Here is a 20,613-nt window from a genome sequence, read left to right on the forward strand (position 1 = left end):
AGAGTGACACCTTAAGGAGCATCTATGTAGGGACATCTAATGTTTACACAGTACATAGTTATTCTGGTTGAAAAAAGACACAAGTCCATCTAGTTCAACCAACACACAAATCTAAAACCTCCATATACACCATGGGTCTTCAAACTATGGCCCTCCAGTTGTTCAGGAACTACAATTCCCATCATGCTTAGTAATGTCTGTGAATGTCTGTGAATGTCAGTGTTTTACAAAGCCTCATGGGATGTGTAGTTCTGCAACAGCTGGAGGGCCGTAGTTTGAGGATCCCTGATATACACTATCCTATACCCACAGTTGATCCAGAGGAAGGCAAAAAAATAATCAATAAAGCATGATCCAATTTACTCTACTGGGGTAAAAAAAAAAATCGTTCCTGGCAATCGGATATTCCCTGCAGAAAAGAAATTCACCATTGGAACACATTGCATGTTACCCCCTGTATTAAGGGTGTAACATGCTTCAGTGCCCCTCTTCTATGTGTCAGCAGACAGGGGTTCCTCTCCCTGGCAGCCACTGTCGCATTTTAAAATATATGTGGCTGTGCGGGGCTCTGCACACTCGCCCATCATTTATTCACCGCAATCTGTGTATGAATAAACTACAAGTCCCTTCTGCCACCATGGCAGACGACTTGTAGTTCTTAATGAATTTCGAGCATGCCGATTACTGAAAATTGTACGGAAAAAAACGCTACCGCGATCGTACGGATTGTTGGTATAGAGCAGGGATATGCAATTAGCGGACCTCCAGCTGTTTCAGAACTACAAATCCCATGAGGCATAGCAAGACTCTGACAGCCACAAGCATGACACCCAGAGGCAGAGGCTTGATGGGACTTGTAGTTTTGCAACAGCTGGAGGTCCGCTAATTGCATATCACTGGTATAGAGCTTTCGAGAGCCGATCACGACGGTTCATCCGATTATTATCTGATCGGACAAACGTGAACATTTTTCTCGTATGATACCAGATTGTACGCTTTTTTTGTTTAATCCGTACAATAGAAATACGCTACAAAACAGGACATCACATTTTTTATTTTGTTGTACAAGAATTTTAGTAACCTCTCCATTATCGATATGCGACTAGCATGCAAAAAAAGACGATCTGTCATCCGATTTTCAGATCATGTGTACGGGACATTAGTCCATTCACATTTCTAAACGAAAGTCCATTCAGAGGTATGGGCAGAAAGCTGGAGGAAATGTCTGCAGGAGCCTGACCTTTCCCCCATGATCCACAGATCGGGGGTGCAAGGCTTGCAGGCTTCTGTAGGGGAAAAAATAATAAATGCATAATTGTCCCTTTAGGCCTCGTACACACGAGGGGACATGTCCGATGAAAACGGTCTGCGGACCGTTTTCATCGGACATGTCCGCTCGGAGATTTCGGTCTGATGGTTGTACACACCATCAAACCGAAATCCGTGCGGACAGGATACGCGGTGACGTGCGCGACCCTGGAAGGTCAATGCTTCCACGCATGCGTCAAATCACTTTGACGCATGCGAGGGCTTTCGGCCGAGCGGACATGTCCGGTAAGTCGTACAGACGACCGAACATGTCCGACGGACAGGCTTCCAGCGGACATGATTCTTGGCATGCTAAGAAACATTCGTCCGCTGGAAACCTGTCCGATCCGCCGGGAAATTGTCCGGTCGGCCGTACAGACGACCGAACATGTCTGCTGAAACTGGTCCGCGGACATGTTCAGTCGTGTGTACGAGGCCTTAGGGGGAACATGGCCTTTAAGCAGTGTAGACATAGGAACCTTCCATTGGCAATTGGAGGTAAACTTATTAATCTGTAAAAAAAATATTTGGCTACGAACAATATTTATTATTTTTTTACCTACTCTACTGTAAATGAATAATTACATTGTAGCAATGGTAACTCTTCTCAGGGGAGGACGCTCCAGAGGAAATACACACAAAGGACACTGGTGCATGCGAGTGTTGCTCTACCCTCTGAAGCAGCACAGTAATCCCACCATCTCTGTGGCAATATAAGATTTCTAGTTGAAATAAAAGTTATGAACATCTAAAAAACTAATTATTTTGCATACACAGTATTATCAGCCTGTTGCATGTGTGTTGTGATGTAACTGCACTGATTGTGCCGACTGATTTGTGAAACGCATAATATTCGTTCCAGTGTATAATAGCATGAAAACATGCACATACCCTGTTTCCACCATCCGTTCAGGGCCCAAACACTTTTGTGATCTGGTGTGTTGCAGTAATGAGTGTTAACACAGTATGTGTGTTGTGACGTCATTCATTTTCAATAGCACCACAATGCACTTGGGCAACACAGCTCCATCATACAAGTGTTGCAATTAGGGTTGTCCCGATACCACTTTTTTAGGACCAAGTACAAGTAGCGCTAATTTTTTTTTCATGTACTCGCCGATACCGATTACCGATAATTTTTTTAAAAATGCAGATTTGTGTCCCCAATTGCAGCCAGTTCCCCATATTCGGCCTTGTGTTGGTCTCCAGTGGCAAAGAGAAAGACCCCCCCCCCCCCCCCCCCCAGCCGTCTAGTTGATCGGCGCTCAGGGAACATAACAGCTTTCATTTGAATATCTGTGTATTCCCCGCCGCGGGTCATCATATATAGCCCCTCCCCCTTGTCCGGACACTTTGATAGACCGATCACCCGTCCAATACTGGGATGGGTGATCTGTCTATCAAAGTGTCCGGACAAGGGGGGGGGGGGCTATATATGACGACGCCCGGCGGGGAACACACAGCTATTCAAATGAAAGCTGTTCTGTTCCCTGAGCGCCAATCAATTAGACGGCACTTCAGTCAGTTCTGATAGCTGATGCAAGCTTCAAGATGGGCAAGATGGAGTTGCTTGATCAGGCCTTGTATTCTGCAGCTCTGTATCGTCTTCCCAAGCATATGACTATATGTGCCCTCACTCCCTGCCTCCCTCCATTTCCTGCAAACTTTACTTCCTGTTGAATCGGCCCCTTTGAACTAAAAATAGTTGGTTAAATAGCAAAAGCCCAGCTACTGACTGGGACTCATTCACCTGCCAACTGGGTAGCTAAAAATTATATTTATTTGCTCTAAAAATGTAAAAAAATGGCTATAGCAACACATTCTAAAATGGCTATAGCAACACATTCTACCTCCCTTTTTTCTTTCTCTTTTTTTTTTCTTTTTTTTTGTAGGATAATACTTTATTTAGAATTTTTTGAAATGGGATATTCTAGGAAAATCATCGACCAGGAACTAGCTACTTATTTATACAATACAAACGCAGATACAATTCTACCAAGCATTTCTCACTAGCTTGGAGAGTCTGTATTCGGGGAAAAAAAAGTGTTCCTTCCAACACACTGCTTGCTGCACACAGTTATCTCTTCATTTGTCAATTTCGTGTTGCAAAATCTTTGTGTGGTGCTCACTGTTGCCAGGTAATATTTTCACTGGAAAGCTTTGACTTTGCATGACAATAACAAATCTGAATCTCTCTCCATGCTGTCCTGGAAAAACTAGCCTGCTGCTGGGCAATCTTTGCAGCATGACACTCTCTTTCGCTATGTGGCCTAGTCTATGACAACAAAGACATCTTAGAGGATGAAAACCCCTGATAGGTTTTACTTCCACTTTGTTTCCCTGCAAAGGTAAAGCATAATGGGCTACTATGCAACCAGCAGCTTAAACACTTGGCACCCTAAAGGCCCAGTTCACAAATGTCAGACACCTTATAGTCCTTTTGGTGGCTTTATTACACATTGACCATGTATTACAATGAAAGGCTTTTCTCGCTTTTCTTCAGAGGGAATCCTACGTACTGACTTTATAACCAGGTAACGTTTATTACCGGAGAGGCAGTAGTAGAAAGAGTATTTACAGCAGTAATGCATGTAGTTTTACTCCAAGCATGAAGGCACAGATAACACAGCACAGTCACTTCTGATGTAAGCGGTAGTTGTATTCGTCAGCGCTATCGGCACTTTCCACTGACTGACACAGTATAAACCCAAGCACACAATGTGTATCTGTAGACACTGATATTCACACACGTTAAATGCTCAATTATTTTTAGGTGTTTGGTGGCTATATTGCAGGTGTATATGAGTCTGTACTGTACAGTTATTCAAAGGGAAAATCACTGATCTCAATAAAACCAATGGCGGATGCAGAAATGTTTCAGTTTATTTCCCAACAATCTCATGATTTAGCCAGGACTGATTAGCACATCATTTTAATTTTTTTTTGCATTCATGCATACTGTGCATTTAGGGCTGAAATCAACAGTAATTTAATAGAACAGAAACCTTTATACTAAGTAACATTTATTACTGTCTGACATATTATTATAAATATAAATGAGAACGAGCCATGTAAAATGTGTATACACATTACTTTTTATTCTTATTCATAGTGATGTAAACTTGCTTAGCCTTGAAGAAAATGATGGACCCATCTCTGAGCTTAGAGAACACAAGGCAAGTTGATAATGTTTTTTTGATAACTCTTTTTCTTCAGCTCACTTGGACAGTTTTGAATTTAGTTTTAAAAAGAAAGCATAATTGTTTTATTTATTTTTTCCTACAAAAAGATCATATAACACCAATTCTAAAAAATCTACATGAAAACAGAATGCAATGATTTGCAAATTTCATAAACCAACAATTCACAATAGAAAACATAACACGTTTAGGCTGCATTCACACCTGAGCGTAGCGTTTTGCGGCATCTTTTGCCGCGACAAAACGCAGCGTTATTTGCCGCGACAAAACGCAGCGTTATTTGCCGCGACAAAACGCAGCGTTATTTGCCGCGACAAATCGCAGCGTTTTTTACCGTGATTTTTTACAGGTCTAGGGTCATCGATGTTAAATGCCCAAATTTGAGCGACAAAAAAGGGTCCAGAACTTGTTTGGGCTTCAGGCGTTCGGCGTCATGCGTTTTGTAGTGGAGATGTGAACCATCTCCATAGAGAATAATGTATTTTTTCCCCTCTAGCGTTTTGGGACGTCGCGCTTCAGGCGACACAACGCTCAGGTGTGAATGCAGCCTTAAACTGAGAAATTGAACAAATTATAAGAAAAAAAAGGTAATTTTTGCAATTGATTGCAGCAATATTGCTCAACAAATTTGGGACAGGTCCATGTCTGGGAACTGAGGAGATCAGTTGGAATCTTTTCCCATTCTTGCCTGATATAGGATTCCAACTGCTCAACAGTCCTCCTGTTATCTTTTGTCATATTTGTCATTTTGTCTTTTGTCATATTTTTCATTTCAATTGATGCATCAAATATTTTCAATTGTCTGGTCTGGAATGGACTGCAGGCAGGTTAAGCATACCTGTAAACTCCATTATATAAACAAAAACTTTGCTCTCACCCTAAAAAAATAATTATCTTAAAATAAGACAAACGGCTGCAGCATTCAGAATTAAAGTGGTAGCAAACTGCTGGGCATTTGTTTTGTTGTACCCTGCAAGGTAATGTAATGTGCTAGTATGCATCCCATCTTCACCTGGTCTTCCTACCGGGTTTGCAGACTCCAGCTGTGTGTCTGGCCAGAGCCACGATTACATCATTCCCACCCATGCACACATGAGCTGTTCTTTACGGCACAAGACTCTGTAGGAACGGCCTGGGTGGCACTGGCTGCATGTACAGTAAATCTCTACTAAATGGTGCATGTTTATTTTATTTTTTATATATATATATACTAAGTGCAACTTATAACATCCAAGTGAAAGACATAACGCCGTCATATCAGAGAAAAAATTATCAAAAACAGAATTACTGAGTTGGAAAGAAAGATCACCCATGTGTGTCAGTATTTTGTTGAACCACCTTTTGCTTTAGTTACAGCCTTTTATTCTGTTGGGATATGACTAACTTTACACATCGAGACTTTGCAATATTTTCCCATTCTTCTTTGCAGAACTGATTAAGTTCAGTTAAATTTGATGGTGACCGTTTGTGGACTGCAGCCTTCAAGTCATTCCACAGATTTTCAGTCTGGGCTCTGACTAGGCCATGCAAGGACATTCACCTTTTTCTTCTTTAACTGCTTTGTGGTCATTTTTGCTGTGTGCTTTGGGTCATTCTCATGTTGGAAGGTAAACCTTCTTCCCATTGACAACTTTCTGGCAGAGGGCAGCAGATTTTCCCCAAGAATTTGATGGTGTTTTGTCCCATCCATTTTTCCTTTTATCCTGACAAGTGTTCCAGTCCCTTGTTCAGAGAAACACGCCCATAACAGAATATTGCCACCTCCATGCTTTACTGTAGGAATGGTGTTATTTGGATGGTGAGCTGTATTGGATTTCTGCCAGAATATATGTGTGTGTGTGTGTGTGTGTATATATATGTATGTGTATATATGTATGTGTATGTATATGTATATGTATATGTATATGTATATATATATATATATATATATATATATATATATATATATATATATATATATATATATATATATATATATATATATATATATAATTGTGTTGAGGCCAAATAAATAAAAATTTTAGTCTCATCTGACCATAACACCCTTTTTCACACGGCCTCAGAATCTTCTAAGTGCATTTTTGGCAAAGCTCTGTTGTGACTGCATGTTGCCTTTTTTGAGGAGTGGCTTTTTTCTTGCAACCCTCCAATACAAGCCACATTTGTGGAGAATTTATACACATTTACCACATAAATTGCTGCAACTGCTTCTGAGTTTCTGTAAGCCTCTTGGTAGCCTCTATGACTAGTTTCCTCCTGGCTCTTCCAGTTTGTAGTGACGTCCAGATCCAGGGAGGTCTGTGTTGTATCAATTACCTTCCAATTCTTAGGACTTCATTGTGCTTCTACCTCACTGTGCCCATTGCCACCTCACTGTGCCTATTGCCACTGTGCCCATTGCAGTCTCCCTGTGCCCTAGTCAGTGTACCTGAAATTTTTACAGGCTGCGGGCGTCCCTTCATTGTTTAAAAGTTGCAGTCTCTTCCTGGTCCCCTTCCATGATAGGCGTTTCCCAGAAGCCTATCACGGACGTCTTCTTATCCTCTGACTTTTTTTCCCAGCAGACACTGTGTTCAGTTTTCCGCCAATCACAGACGTTTTCTTGTCCGAGGATGAAAAGACGTCTGTGATTGGCGGAGCACTGAACACGTGTCTGCTGGAAAACGCCTATCACGGAAGGGACCAGGGGGAAGCCGCGACTTTTAAACAATGGACGATCGCAGCCCTTCAGGTACACTGAATCGAGTATAAGCCGAGGGGGGTATTTTCAGCCCTAAAAAAAAGGCTGAAAAACTCTGCTTATACTCAAGTATGTGTGTGTGTGTGTGTGTGTGTGTGTGTGTGTGTGTATGTATGTATATATATATATATATAATGTGTGTGTGTATATGTGTATGTATATGTATGTATATATATATATATATATATATATATATATATATATATATATATATCTCCATCTCCTATCTTTTACCTGTCCACAGCTTTATCCCGCAGATCCCAGTGATAGTGCTCTGCCATCCATAGTTGATTGTTTGCTTTAGTTGCACTACCAGAGACTGAAATGCTCCAGGAAAGCTCTCTTACTGCTGAGCCACCATTAATCACAGTTGAGAGTCAATTGGCTTTGTGTCACATTAAGAAGGTGATTGGCTCCACCAGATTTGAGTTTACAAGTCGAGGGTGATCCTTTTTCCAACTCTGTGATTCTGTTTTAGATTTCTGACATGTTGATATTATATCAACAGTAAATGGAGTAAATACAGCTGGATAAAGCAAACACTGTGTCTGTCTTCATTTTAGGCTGCAAAAATGTGATTATTTTAAAGGGGGCGATTCTTTTCTATACCCACTGTATGAACCGTAGATGATGATATATTTGCAATTATATGTTGAACATTCTTCTGACATTTTCTAGCAGTTTTTAAACTTTGCTTTTCACACATTGGTGAACCTCTGCCCATCTTTACTTTTGAGACATTCTGGCTCTTTGTGATTCTCTTTTAGGCCCGGTTCACACTGCTGCAAATTCTATTGCGAATTTGAGACGTTGCGATTTCTCAAATTCACAAGTCATTTTTTTTTTTAATCCACAATTCACAAGTCATTTAAAATAACATTGTTTTCCGTTAGTGCAGTTCACATCAGTGCGGTGCGAATCTAAGCTGCGGGAAAAAAGGGTCCTGTGCGAGTTTGATCCGTGTGCGATGCAAATTCAGCTCTATAGACTGGCATTCCGCGAAATCGCGGTAAAATTGCGCGATTTTGAAATCCAGCAATGTGAACCTAGCCTTATACCCAATCGTGTTACTGACCTGTTGAAAGTTAACCTAATTAGTTGCAACATGTTCTTCCAGCTGCTACTTGTTGGTACCATTCACTTTGCCAGTTCTTTGTTGCCCTGTCCCAACATTTTTTGAGACCTGTTGCTATAATACATTTCAAAATTACCTTAATTTTTTCCTAAAATGGTACATTTAACCTCAGCCACTGCCATGTTTACCCGTACATCCTGGTTTAGAGGCGCTTATGCACATTCCCCCTGCTGACCTATGCTGTGATCGGACACGGCACAAGTTTGTCAGCAGGTTACAGACAATCATTTTGGCTGTTTATATGCTGATCAGCTGTGGCCAATCACAGCATTTGGTAAACAGATCTGGCTTGATTTTACCCTGCTTTCTGTTGCCACTCAGAACTGAAAACAAGGGAAGACCCATTGAGATGATTAGGGAGTAAAAGCATGAACTTGTTAGCCACACAGTTAACCCTTTGGTTGCCTTCCTGATCCCTGCACAGCCGTGTCATTAGTACAATGTACAGTATTATCACTGAGCACTGTATTGGTGTCACTAGCAACATCGGTGTTCCCAGACATTGTCAGTTAGCGCCAAGTTGCCTGCCACACTGTCAGTTACTCTATAGTAACTCATTACTCAGTTACGCATTACTAGTATAGTATCTATGCAGATCAGTATCTTTACAATGATCAATGTAAAGTTAGTATGCTAAATCACTATAGCAGAGTGGGATTTCAGACTTATGGTATTGCATATGCCCCTTGGTAAATGATTTTCTTTCAGCAGGATACATGCTGCAGAAGTAGTTTATACATTACTTTTTCAGTTACCAACAAAAAAAACACGGGACAGGGGAGGGACCTCCAGCTGATTGACAGCCGTGACTATGTTGCTGTGTGCTGTATGGGGGGGGTCATTTCTTTCCTTCCTTCCAAACTCAAAGTTCTTCTCAATGAGCTCTGCGGAGTGTAACTCAAGCTCTCTGCCACCTGTTTTCTAACGGCTCAGACAATCTATAAATTCTGGACTTTGAACGGATGTAGAGAATAGAAAACTGCAGATAAACATGTATAACTTAAAGGGATTGTAAAGGAATTTGTTTTCCCCCTAAATAGCTTTCTTTACCTTAGTGCAGTCCTCCTTCACTTACCTCATCCTTCCATTTTGCTTTTAAATGTCCTTATTTCTTCTGAGAAATCCTCACTTCCTGTTCTATCTGTAACTACACACAGTAATGCAAGGCTTTCTCCCTGGTGTGGAGAAAGCCTCTTGAGGGGGAGGGGAGAGCAGGCAAGTCAGGACACTCTCTCTACTTTGCAGATAGAAAAAGGAGCTGTGTGTTTAGTGAGCGTCCTGACACTCCTGCTCGCCCCCTCCCCCCTCAAGAGGCTTCCTCCACACCAGGGAGAAAGCCCTGCATTACGGTGTGTAGTTACAGACAGAAGAACAGGAAGTGAGGATTTCTCAGAAGAAATAAGGACATTTAAAAGCAAAATGGAAGGATGAGGTAAGTGAAGGAGGACTGCACTAAGGTAAAGGAAGCTATTTAGGGAAAAACATTTTTTTCCCTTTACAACCCCTTTAACTAGGAGAATTTATATCTGTGTATCACCTGAGGCCAGTCACTTCACTGGGTTTATGCAAGGGCTTTTACATCCACTATGCATTCATCAACTACTACAGATGACCTGCACTAGAGTTTGTGCTAGCACCTTAAACAATCCTTTTTGCTTTCTTTTATACAAACACATTTTTTTTTTATTATCCAAGTATTTTTTTTTTTACGTGTGTTTTGATAATTTTCTTATTTCTTGCAGCCCAGACAATTTAGACCTGGAACAGGGAGAACTACTGGGGACATAATTAGGACTTATGAGAGAAAAGTCAAACACCTACACTTGAGGCCTGTGAGAGGCAATGCGACTGGACTGAACATGTTGGGAGGAAGCAAGAAATTGGGGTAAATGTGTACTCCTCTAAATATATCCAGGTCCTCCCAAAAATCATCCACCACCATGCATTGTTTATTTTAGAACATGTATTTAAAAAAAGTTTACTTATTTGATAATTTTTAAACATTTGAAAGTGATCCCAGCTACAGCTAAACCATTTTATTTGTATTAGAACAGGTAAGAGCTTGAGCATCTGTCAGGGTTTTGTTGCCATCTTTGTCTCTATTAAGTGTAGTAGTAGTAGTAGTAGTGGTCCCCCCCCCCTCTTTTCCTGTTTCACGTGTGGTTGTCATAGGGGCAGTAAGTTGGGGAATCAAAATCCCTTCAGTGGGTCACACACAGGAAAAAAAACTGACAAAATTTGTCTTTTGTAAGATACATAATTCAACGTGTAAATATGTGCTCCTATTGGATAATGGATTTTAAATTGAAAATGTGCTTTTGGATTTAAATAAACTGTTGCTGCTGACTTCAAAGGGATAGATCAGGAATTACTGAAGCCTCTGTTCTGTTAAAATGTATAGTGTGCATCTAAAGTAGAACTATCGTATAGGGCCGAAACAACTAATCGATTGACAACTAATCAATTATAAAATTAATCGATTACAATTTTCATAATCAATTAATCGGCCAGTAACATAATGGGGTTAAAACAACTAAAATGAGCCCTTTATAGTACAAAAAAGCAAATCGCTACTGTAAATATTACTTTCACTGTCCCACAGTAAAAAAATGAACCCATTACAGTAGCGATTATTTGCTCTTTTTGTATTCCTTTTTGTTTTTTTAACCTCAATTATGTTGCTAAACATCTCGGGCCTGGGCTCACACCTTTGATGCTTTTTGCAGAAACACACTACAGTTCATTTACTATGGGATACGTTCACATCCATGATTTTTTTCAGCTGCTGCGTATTTGGAAAGGGCAAGGACTTTTTAACGCAAAATGGTGCTATTTTTTTTTGTTTTTGGTTCAATATACTTCAATGGAGAAGCTGCAGAAAAACATGTAATGTGTTTTTGAGGCAATTTGTGTTTTGTAATCTGCCCAACAACAAATTGGCCCAATTTTTTTTTTAAATGCTAATTTTATTAAATTTTTTTTTTTTTAGGCTTTTATCCGATTAATCAAAACAATAATCTGCCAACTAATCGATTATGAAAATAATCGTTAGTTGCAGCCCTACTACCGTATACGGTTTTTCATCAAAATAAGTTGTACTTTATTCCCCCGGCATGGTCCCAGGGAATCCACTTAAAGTAGCTTACTGCTATTATGGGATGGTGTGGTGCTGCAGTGCTTATAAATTCAGAACAGTGTCCACTCTCATGTAGGTTGTGCCTGCTTTTGACACAGTGGGATAAAATATTGTTGCAGGGTTGTGGTTATCTGCATCAACACCAGTGCCAGGACAAGGTCATCCAGTGCCCAGGGTATGGATGCCATAGATCAATCGAAGCATATTTTGATATTTGCCCTAGCCTTCTTTGTCCACTCTCTGGGCATCCTCATAAGGTAGAGCGGAGGAGGGGGAGCATGCAGGCACAATTGGCCAGGCCACCCTTCTATAGAGCAATCGTCAGCACAGAGAAAAGGGGTCTGCCAGTCAAGGGGAAATGCATGAAGGGAATGCAGAAGGATGGAGAAGACGGCACAACAAGGTGGTTTTAATGGAGCACAGGACAATTCTTTAAAAACCTTTTTATCCTGGAGGAATTGTTGAAATAAACTTCAGGTCTAGGGAACCACAGCTCAAAATTATTCTCCAGAGCTCATGGTGCATTAGCATCATAAGGAAGTTCGTAGTCGGTTTTTAATTAAATAAAAGATTGCAGCATGCCTATAATTTTTGACACTCCGAGCGGATCATTGTGCAACACCCCCTTCACTGGAAGACCGTGGTATTTCCAATATAATAATCCTAATATAAAATTAAGAATAATAAAGGCCATAGTTCATAGCTGACATTTTCCGGCTGGAAAAGCCAGGTGAAGCAGCTGATCAAGGAAAAGGTTTCCTACTCGGTGTTGCACGAGTGCAGTGGAGGCAACTGGGGTCCAGAAGACCCCTGATGTCTCCTAAAAAGGCACCTGTACTCAAAGTGCCATCACATAGGGTGTTTGCCAGTCTCCTTGTGATAATGATAAAGTTGACAAAGAAAAATTAGAAATTGCTTATAGTGTGTGACATAAAAAGAAATTAAAATCCACAATTTTTTTTTCTACACTTGCAAAAAATAAAAAAAACGTTTGCAGCAAAAGATTTAAACTGTGCTATCAATCCCTTGATGGACCTTTTGCTGCCTATAGCCACCAATCTGGTTTCCTCCCTTATTCAACGGGATCAAAGCAAGGAATCTGGTTGCTATTTGCATGAGAGAAAGATGGAGGAATATGGCTCATTCAGGAAAGGTAAAGGAATTATTTTAACTTGTGGTTTTAGATTGTGCAAAACGTTGAAGTAAAAGGTTTCCTCTTGTCAATAACAGGGACGGTGTCCAAAGCATTGCACCAGCATCTGGAACATTTGTTCAGGGAAGACTATTCCATCACACTAATATCACTCGAACAGTCGTCAAAACTGCTGCACAAAGGTAGGTATTTTTTTTTTTGCTCATTTAATTACCCATTCTTTTGTAGTCTGTTTTTGGAACAATAATAATGATGAATATAGTTGTTATAACAGCATACTGCCCCTTCTCTGTTATAGTCCGATGACACCCCTTTCTCCATGGATACTATTCTGCATGGATTTAACATGCCTTAAAGGCAGCAGACATTTTATTTTAACAATTCCAACAGTTCTTGGCTGTGTGGTAATATGAGGGGCAAATGCCATGACATACAGTATGTTTGTGTAATACCACCTAAATTATTTTGCCGCTCAAGTCTCCAGTGTGGTTTAAAAACAGGTTCTATCTATCTATCCATCCATCCCTCACAAAATGCTAATTTGGGCCCAATTCCTACACCATGGGTTATAGGTGTGTACCTTCATGTGATTGAATACTGAAAAAGCTTTAGAGTATATGCCTCTTGGGCGCCACCCCTATAACTTTACCCCACTCCATGAGTACTTGATTTTGTGTTAGTATCTGAATGTGATGGACCTTTCACTATTACTGAGAAAATCACCCTTGGCTTAACTAGTTTATTTTAGCTTTCAATTCTGCAAACAGAAAGCCTTGGCATAGTGCAACCTGACTCTCCTCCATCTTGCAATACCCATTTTGTGTACACGGAGACCTCAAAACATTTCCTGTTTATGAACAGATAGAATGTGCGTTCCATGACAATTGGGTCACTACTGAAAGGATTTTTTATTTACTCCCCACACCTCAAAATCTTTGCTGAACTCTCCAGTGGAAAAAGAGTTTGCAAAGAAGTTGTATCACTGTTCCAATGAGGATATTCCTTTTGTGAGCCAACCAGACCCTGTGTTTCAGGATCATGCTGTTACAGAGCAATTACAATAGTTGCCTAATGCACTGATTTCCTGTGTAGATGCCCCAGAATGAGTCATGAGTCAAATTTCCAAAAAGGCTGTTGTCTCCATTCGGTTGAGCAGATTCTTATGGCTTATGGCTCAGATAGCTGGAGCTGCCTACAAAGGGTGCCTCATCTGTATGCCTTTCCAAGAAAGACATCTGTTTGATGAGGCACATAACCAATTTGTCAATGAGCTCATAGATGGGAAGGTTTTATTTCCACAGTGGATGATCCCAAAACTACCCTCAAGGAGCCCTGAGCTTCCTCTGAATGCAGAGCATCTGCCTTCTCTAATCAGGCTGCGAAACCTAAGTTCAGTCCTTCCTTTCAGCACAAGGCTTGGCCCACAAAGGCCACCAAAGCCTTTTTCACACGGAAGGGGCACCCTTACCCCTAAGAGTGGGAGACATCTGTTTACAGATATCCCAGACCTGTAGGTCCATTGGTTATTTCAAAGAGGTACAAAATAGAGTTAAATCTACCCCCTTGCCACTTCCTTTTTTCAAATCGACAGTTACATTTGCGGATTGCACTAAACCACCTCTTATTCCAGGGAGTAGTTGTGACAGTACTGCCACAGGATAGTTTTAAAAGGTTCCTCTCAAACCTGTTTTTAGTGCCAAAGTGCAATGTGGTGTATTCTTCCTATATGGAACTCAAAATCCCTCAACAAATGCCTTCAAATACCAGGATTTCTCATGGAATCCTGAAGATCAGTACTTGCTTCTCTGAGAAAGGCAGAATACATTGCATGAGTGGACATTCAAGATGCATTATCAGCACGCTCTGCTCTTTCCTTTGGCAGACAACCACTTCCAGTAAGTCCCAGAAAAGATTCAGATTTTTCCCAGAAAAGCAAGTTCTTTCTCTAGGAGCACATGCTCGAGAATTGAGATCCAAGAGACATCCCACACTGATATTCTCTGTGAGTTTCAAGGCCCATTGGTAGCCTCTATTGAGACAGGTACCATTTTCCCCAATTCCATTCACAAGCTCTCTAACTATATCTTTTGTCGACCTGGAAGAAGCAGGCTCCTTCTCTTGATTTTACTCGAGTTCCTGTCCATTCAAGCAAATAATTCCCTATCTTGGTTGGTCACCACCCTAGTCCTAGCAGTGAGGAAAGTCCTTCCTTGCTGGAAGTTATCACAACAGAAGCAAGTCTGTTATGCTGGGGAGGAGTGTTTCAAACCCTGTCCAGGAGTCTGGCTGCCCTGAAAGAAGCGAGCTACGCTGTCTCTCGTGAACAGAAACTCACTCGCTAGCAATAACTGTAGTCTACATCTCAGGAGTGGACACCTGGAAAGCAGATTGCCTCAGCCACCATTGCCTGGGCCATAGGGAATGGGTCTTTCATACAAATGTTTTCAAACTGATATGCCAAAAATTGAGTAGTCTGGATGGAATATCCTAGCCTCCAGATTCAGCAAACAACCTTCTTTTTCCAGAACCAGGGATCCTCTATCTTTTAACCTTAGGTGCCTTGATAATTACCTTGGTTCCAGGGTAATAGATGCCTTCCCTCCAATGTGCATCCTACCTCATTTTTTTGCCTGGTGTGAAAACAGGCACTTCAGTCACAGTGATTATTCTGTACCTTGTACCTTGCATTTTGGCCTTTCTACAAACAGGCTTTGACCATAACTTGGCCTTAATTATTCTCAAAGGTCAGGTCTTGGCCTTATCTATTCTTTTTCAAAGGCACTGGGCTTCATTCTACCTTGCATGGACTTTTTATAAATCTGTATCTTATATTGGTCCCCTCTTTCAGCACCTAAAGTGGATGTAAACCAGATTTAATGAAATTTGAGCTGGGCACATATATCTGCAGTGTTTTGTTATCTTTCTTTAAAGCACTAAGGCAGTGGCTTTCTCCTGCTCAGTTCTTCTGTTGTCAGCATGATAACTCTTGACAAGTTCAGTCACAGGAGATAAAAACAGCCTAAAATTTGTGTAGGGAAGGTTGCTATAAATAGATTAGCACAGAGCTAAACTGATCACAGAACAGCTCTGAGAGCCCTAAACAATTCAAGGAACAGAGCCGAAAGTCTCTACCTATGAGGAGAGGGGGCGTGTACCTTTTCTCCAATCGTCTGTCTTTGCTGTATGCCCAGGCTTCACTGCAGTGCTAACCAGAAAGAGAAAATCTCCTAACACAATCTGAACTTTCTAAACAGTATATTTAAGCTGAAGACAGCAGCTATACATGTAAAACTGATGTAGGGAGATTTGTTAAATTCCTGTATATTATCTGAGGCTGTTCACTTCGCTGGGTATATGTGAGGGTTTACATGCACTTTGTTTCCTTGGGTTCTCAACTTGGTTCTCTCTGTTCTGCAGAAACCATTTCTTGAAACGGTGATCACATCCTAGAGAGTCTCACACACAAGCTATACGAAAGGATTGCAACCACCCCAGTTTATAGCTAGCCTTTGCAGTAAGGTGCACATGGAAGGACAATGCACTTTTGCAGTAAGGTGCACGTAAATGGACAAAAATTTCCTAGCTAGACTGCAAAAAACAAATTGACTATGTCTAACAATTCATGTAAAAACTGCTTAAAGCGGAGTTCCGGCCACAATTTTAAAAATATAAACTTTTTAAATATGAATACCCCTGTAATACACAAACTTAATGTATTCTACTACAGTTAGTCTGTAAACTAAGGTCCATTTTGTTAGGTTTTTACAGCATTTAGACACTTTATAAAACAGAAATTGACTGGGGCCATCTTAAGTGTGGGCATCATGAAGCCAGACTGTATGACTTCCTGGATTTCAGCCTCGCACATGCTCAGTGCTGTACAAGCAGTGTAATGGTTTCAGATCAGGTTTCAATAGCAATGGGAGTGCCAGAGGAAGTTACCGCCCCTTATCTATGCAAACCTCTCCTCCCCTCCTCCTTCCAGGAATCAGTAAATATAAGAAATAATTTGTTCCTGTGCAGATATATCTACATAACAAGATGATATATATCTCTTGTTATATATGTGGTGTGTATACATATACCAGACATGTGCACTGTCAATAAATTCATTTTGTTTAGTTCCGTTTCGCATTAGCCGTTATTTCGTATTTTGTGCCCGAAACTCAATTCGGATTCGTACGCTCATAATGAGCACAGCAGGAGTACAGCACAGAACAGGGATGGTGGGAACCCTTCATGAGGGATTCCCACCATCCCTGTGCTGAGTTCCTGGGTCTGTACACCCGCTGTGCCCCATTATGAGGGGTTCCCACCATCCCTGTGCTGAGTTCCCGGGTCTGTACCCCCCGCTGTGCCCCATTATGAGGGGTTCCCACCATCCCTGTGCTGAGTTCCCGGGTCTGTACACCCGCTGTGCCCCATTATGAGGGGTTCCCACCATCCCTGTGCTGAGTTCCCAGGTCTGTACCCCCCGCTGTGCCCCATTATGAGGAGTTCCCACCATCCCTGTGCTGAGTTCCCGGGTCTGTACACCCACTGTGCCCCATTATGAGGGGTTCCCACCATCCCTGTGCTGAGTTCCCAGGTCTGTACACCCGCTGTGCCCCATTATGAGGGGTTCTCACCATCCCTGTGCTGAGTTCCCGGGTCTGTACACCCGCTGTGCCCATTATGAGGGGTTCTCACCATCCCTGTGCTGAGTTCCCGGGTCTGTACACCCGCTGTGCCCATTATGAGGAGTTCCCACCATCCTTGTGCCGAGTTCCTCCTGCTTCCTTCTTCCCCCAGCACAGCACATTGCCACCATAACATTGCCCACCGCATTGTCTCCGGCACAGCACCCCGCATCGGCCTCGGCACCCCGCATCGGCCTCGGCACCCCGCATCGGCCTCGGCACCCCGCATCGACCTCGGCACCCCGCCTCGGCCTCCCGCATCGGCCCCGGTACCCCGCATCGGCCTCCCGCATCGGCCCCGGCACCCCGCATCGGCCCCGGCACCCCGCATCGGCCCCGGCACCCCGCATCGGCCCCGGCACCCCGCATCGGCCCCGGCACCCCGCATCGGCCCCGGCACCCCGCATCGGCCCCTGTACCCCGCATTGGCCTCGGCACCCCGCATCGGCCCTGGCCCAGCACCCCGCATGGGCCCATGTACCCCGCATGGGCCCATGTACCCCGCATCGGCCCCGGCATAGCACCCCGCATTGGTACAGTGAGGGCACAGTTACGGGTGCAGTGAGGGCACAGTGAGGCAGCGTTGGGCACAGTTACGGGCACAGTTACGACAGCGTTGGGCACAGTTACGGGCACAGTGAGGGCACAGTGAGGGCACAGTTACGGGCACAGTGAGGGCACAGTGAGGCAGCGTTGGGCACAGTGTTGGGCACAATGAGGGCACAGTTACGGGCACATTGAGGCAGCATTGGGCACAGTGTTGGGCACAGTTACGGGCACAGTGTTGGGCACAGTGAGGGCAGCATTGGGCACAGTTATGGCACAGGGCACAGTTACGGGCACAGTGTTGGGCACAGTTACGGGCACAGTGTTGGGCACAGTTACGGGCACAGTGTTGGGCACAGTGTTGGGCACAGTGTTGGGCACAGTGAGGGCACAGTGTTGGGCACAGTGAGGGCAGCGTTGGGCACAGTTACGGGCACAGTGTTGGGCACAGTGAGGGGCACAGTAAGGGCAGCATTGGGTACAGTTACGGGCACAGTGGATGGCAAGCTCGCTCTCCCACTAACTCTGTGACACCAGTGCAGAGTGGGGAGAGTTACAGATCATCAGGATGATCTCTGATAGATCTGTATGTGAGAACACCCGCTCGTAGTACAGCCCCGCCTCCCTGCACTAGAATTGTAACACACAGTGCAGAGCGCGCTGTTTCTATGTACAGGGAGGCGGGGCAGTACTACGAGCGAGCGGTGTTCTCACATACAGATCTATCAGAGATGCGCTCTGTCATCCTGATGATCTGTATCTCCGCAAACCGGAGACAGAAGGCGGGCGGGTGGTGGAGGCGGGGGGGCGGTGCTAGCAGGGGGGAGTTGGAGAGGAGGAAGAGGACACCACCTCTATGGGCGGCACTGTCCTCCCTCCCGCCCCCCCGAGATTCAACTACTGTACGGCGGCGCTCGTTCAGCCCAGCCTCCTGGGATTGATGACACACATCACCCAGGAGGCATAGCAGCGCTGGATGCGGCGGAGAAGCCATCCGCCGCAACGGGAAGACAAACTCGCAGGAATAAAACCGTGAGTTTGTCAAACAAAAAAAAAAAAACATGCCAGTTCTATTTAAGGGGGCAGTGTTAATTAAAATGCAAACAGGTTGAAAAATAGGGTGGAACTCCGCTTTAATTGCACACATTTGCAAATATGTGGAGGCCACAGTGCCTACGCCAAGGCTCCACTGTATACTGTGAACCTAATCCTTGTTTTGAGAGTCCAAGTATAGCAGTGGATAAATTTAGGGCATGTTTGCCTGGAGAGAGCACACTCCTTAAAAGCAAAGGGACACATTGGACGCCCTGCAAAAGCTCCGGGGACCGATCGCGGGACTCCGGCGGCGATTGGGTCTGCGGGTCCCGAGGCCACAGAGCTTCGGACCCACGGCTGGGCACTTAAAGAGGACATACAGGTACGTGCTTGTGCCATTCTGCCGACGTATATCTACAGGAGGCGGTCCTTAAGTGGTTAAAGCCCAGTAAAGTGACAAATCTAATTTTGGCAAATTTTTCTTCCGCCGCATGTTTGGGAAGTGTTAAAGCATTTTGTTACAAAAAAATCTACATTTTTAAGTAAGTTTAGGATTTTGTGCAGGTTGGACACCCCTGGTGTATAATGGTTACAAATTGTAAGAGATGGCGTATGCCAGAATATTTTTTAAATATGTTCTGTAACTCAAAAGTAGTCAAAGTTCATTTTAATTTCTAACGTTACAAGAGCAGGGCTTTTAACGTAGGGTTTTGAATCTTATATTGTTTTTCTTTTTCACATTTAAGCAGTCTGGAAAGAAGAGAGAGGTAAGTTTATAGTTTTAAAACAAACGCATGAAACACCATTTCCCCTAAATTGCTGAGCCAAGCTTAGTGTTTTGTATTTCAAACTGTATGGCTTGTACTCTGCAGCATATCTGGAATCGCTTTAGTTTTTACCATGAAAATGTATTTGTTGAAATAAAAAATTTTTTTTTCTATGCTTTACTGTATGTATTTGTTTTGCTACAAAGGAAAGAATATCCACCTCATGTCCAGAAAGTAGAAGTTGATGTTAATTGTGTGCCTCAAAAGCCGGGTAAGTTCATCTGTGTTAATTGCAACAACATGGCTCACCGCTGGTAGTCCTTTGTACATTGTCTTGTTGCCTGCAAATCCTGCTACAAATTTTTCTTCAAATTCACCAATTGCTTTAGGACTTATTGCTTTTTTTTCTTAGAAAAGGCATTGTTTTTTGGCACAGGTGTTCAATATGTGCAAAGAGAGATCTCACAAATAGTATAACCTTTATTAATAGTGATGACAAATACAGATAAAGAAAACATAACAAGAAAACTCCACTAAAGATGCTGTTTTCGCCATGGGTCCCTCCAATTATAGTTGGCATAGCACAGGTGACCACAGACGTTTGCATGTTACATGAACAAGCTCTGGATGAGACTAACTTATTCCAGTTTGGGCTGTGGTAGATACAGGCTGGTATGTGAGTAAATGACCAATCAAAGTTGGTTGGACAGTGATATCACCCTTTAACCACTTGACAACTGGGCACTTAAACACCCTTAATAACCAGACCAATTTTCAGCTTTCGGTGCTCTCACATTTTGAATGACAATAACTCAGTCATACAACACTGTAACCTAATGAAATTTTTGTCCTTTTTTTCCCACAAATAGAGCTTTATTTTGGTGGTATTTGATCACCTCTGCGGTTTTTATTTT

General features: G+C 42.8%; 1 protein-coding gene across 5 annotated transcripts in view; it reads left to right on the forward strand.

Moving 5' to 3' along the window:
* SENP6 (SUMO specific peptidase 6) overlaps positions 1 to 20,613 on the forward strand; it is a 147,784-nt gene that overhangs the window by 23,961 nt on the left and 103,210 nt on the right. For 2 of the 5 annotated variants that reach the window (XM_040349975.1, XM_040349977.1), the window contains exons 3-7: positions 4,421 to 4,484; positions 10,126 to 10,268; positions 12,750 to 12,854; positions 19,679 to 19,699; positions 19,906 to 19,970. In XM_040349975.1, the coding sequence (XP_040205909.1) occupies positions 4,421 to 4,484; positions 10,126 to 10,268; positions 12,750 to 12,854; positions 19,679 to 19,699; positions 19,906 to 19,970 (398 nt within the window). The remainder of the gene's footprint in view (positions 1 to 4,420; positions 4,485 to 10,125; positions 10,269 to 12,749; positions 12,855 to 19,678; positions 19,700 to 19,905; positions 19,971 to 20,613) is intronic. The other 3 variants (XM_040349976.1, XM_040349979.1, XM_040349980.1) reach the window with 3 other exon arrangements.

This window comes from Rana temporaria, chromosome 4 (genome assembly GCF_905171775.1).
Source record: "Rana temporaria chromosome 4, aRanTem1.1, whole genome shotgun sequence".
Taxonomy (NCBI): domain Eukaryota; kingdom Metazoa; phylum Chordata; class Amphibia; order Anura; family Ranidae; genus Rana; species Rana temporaria.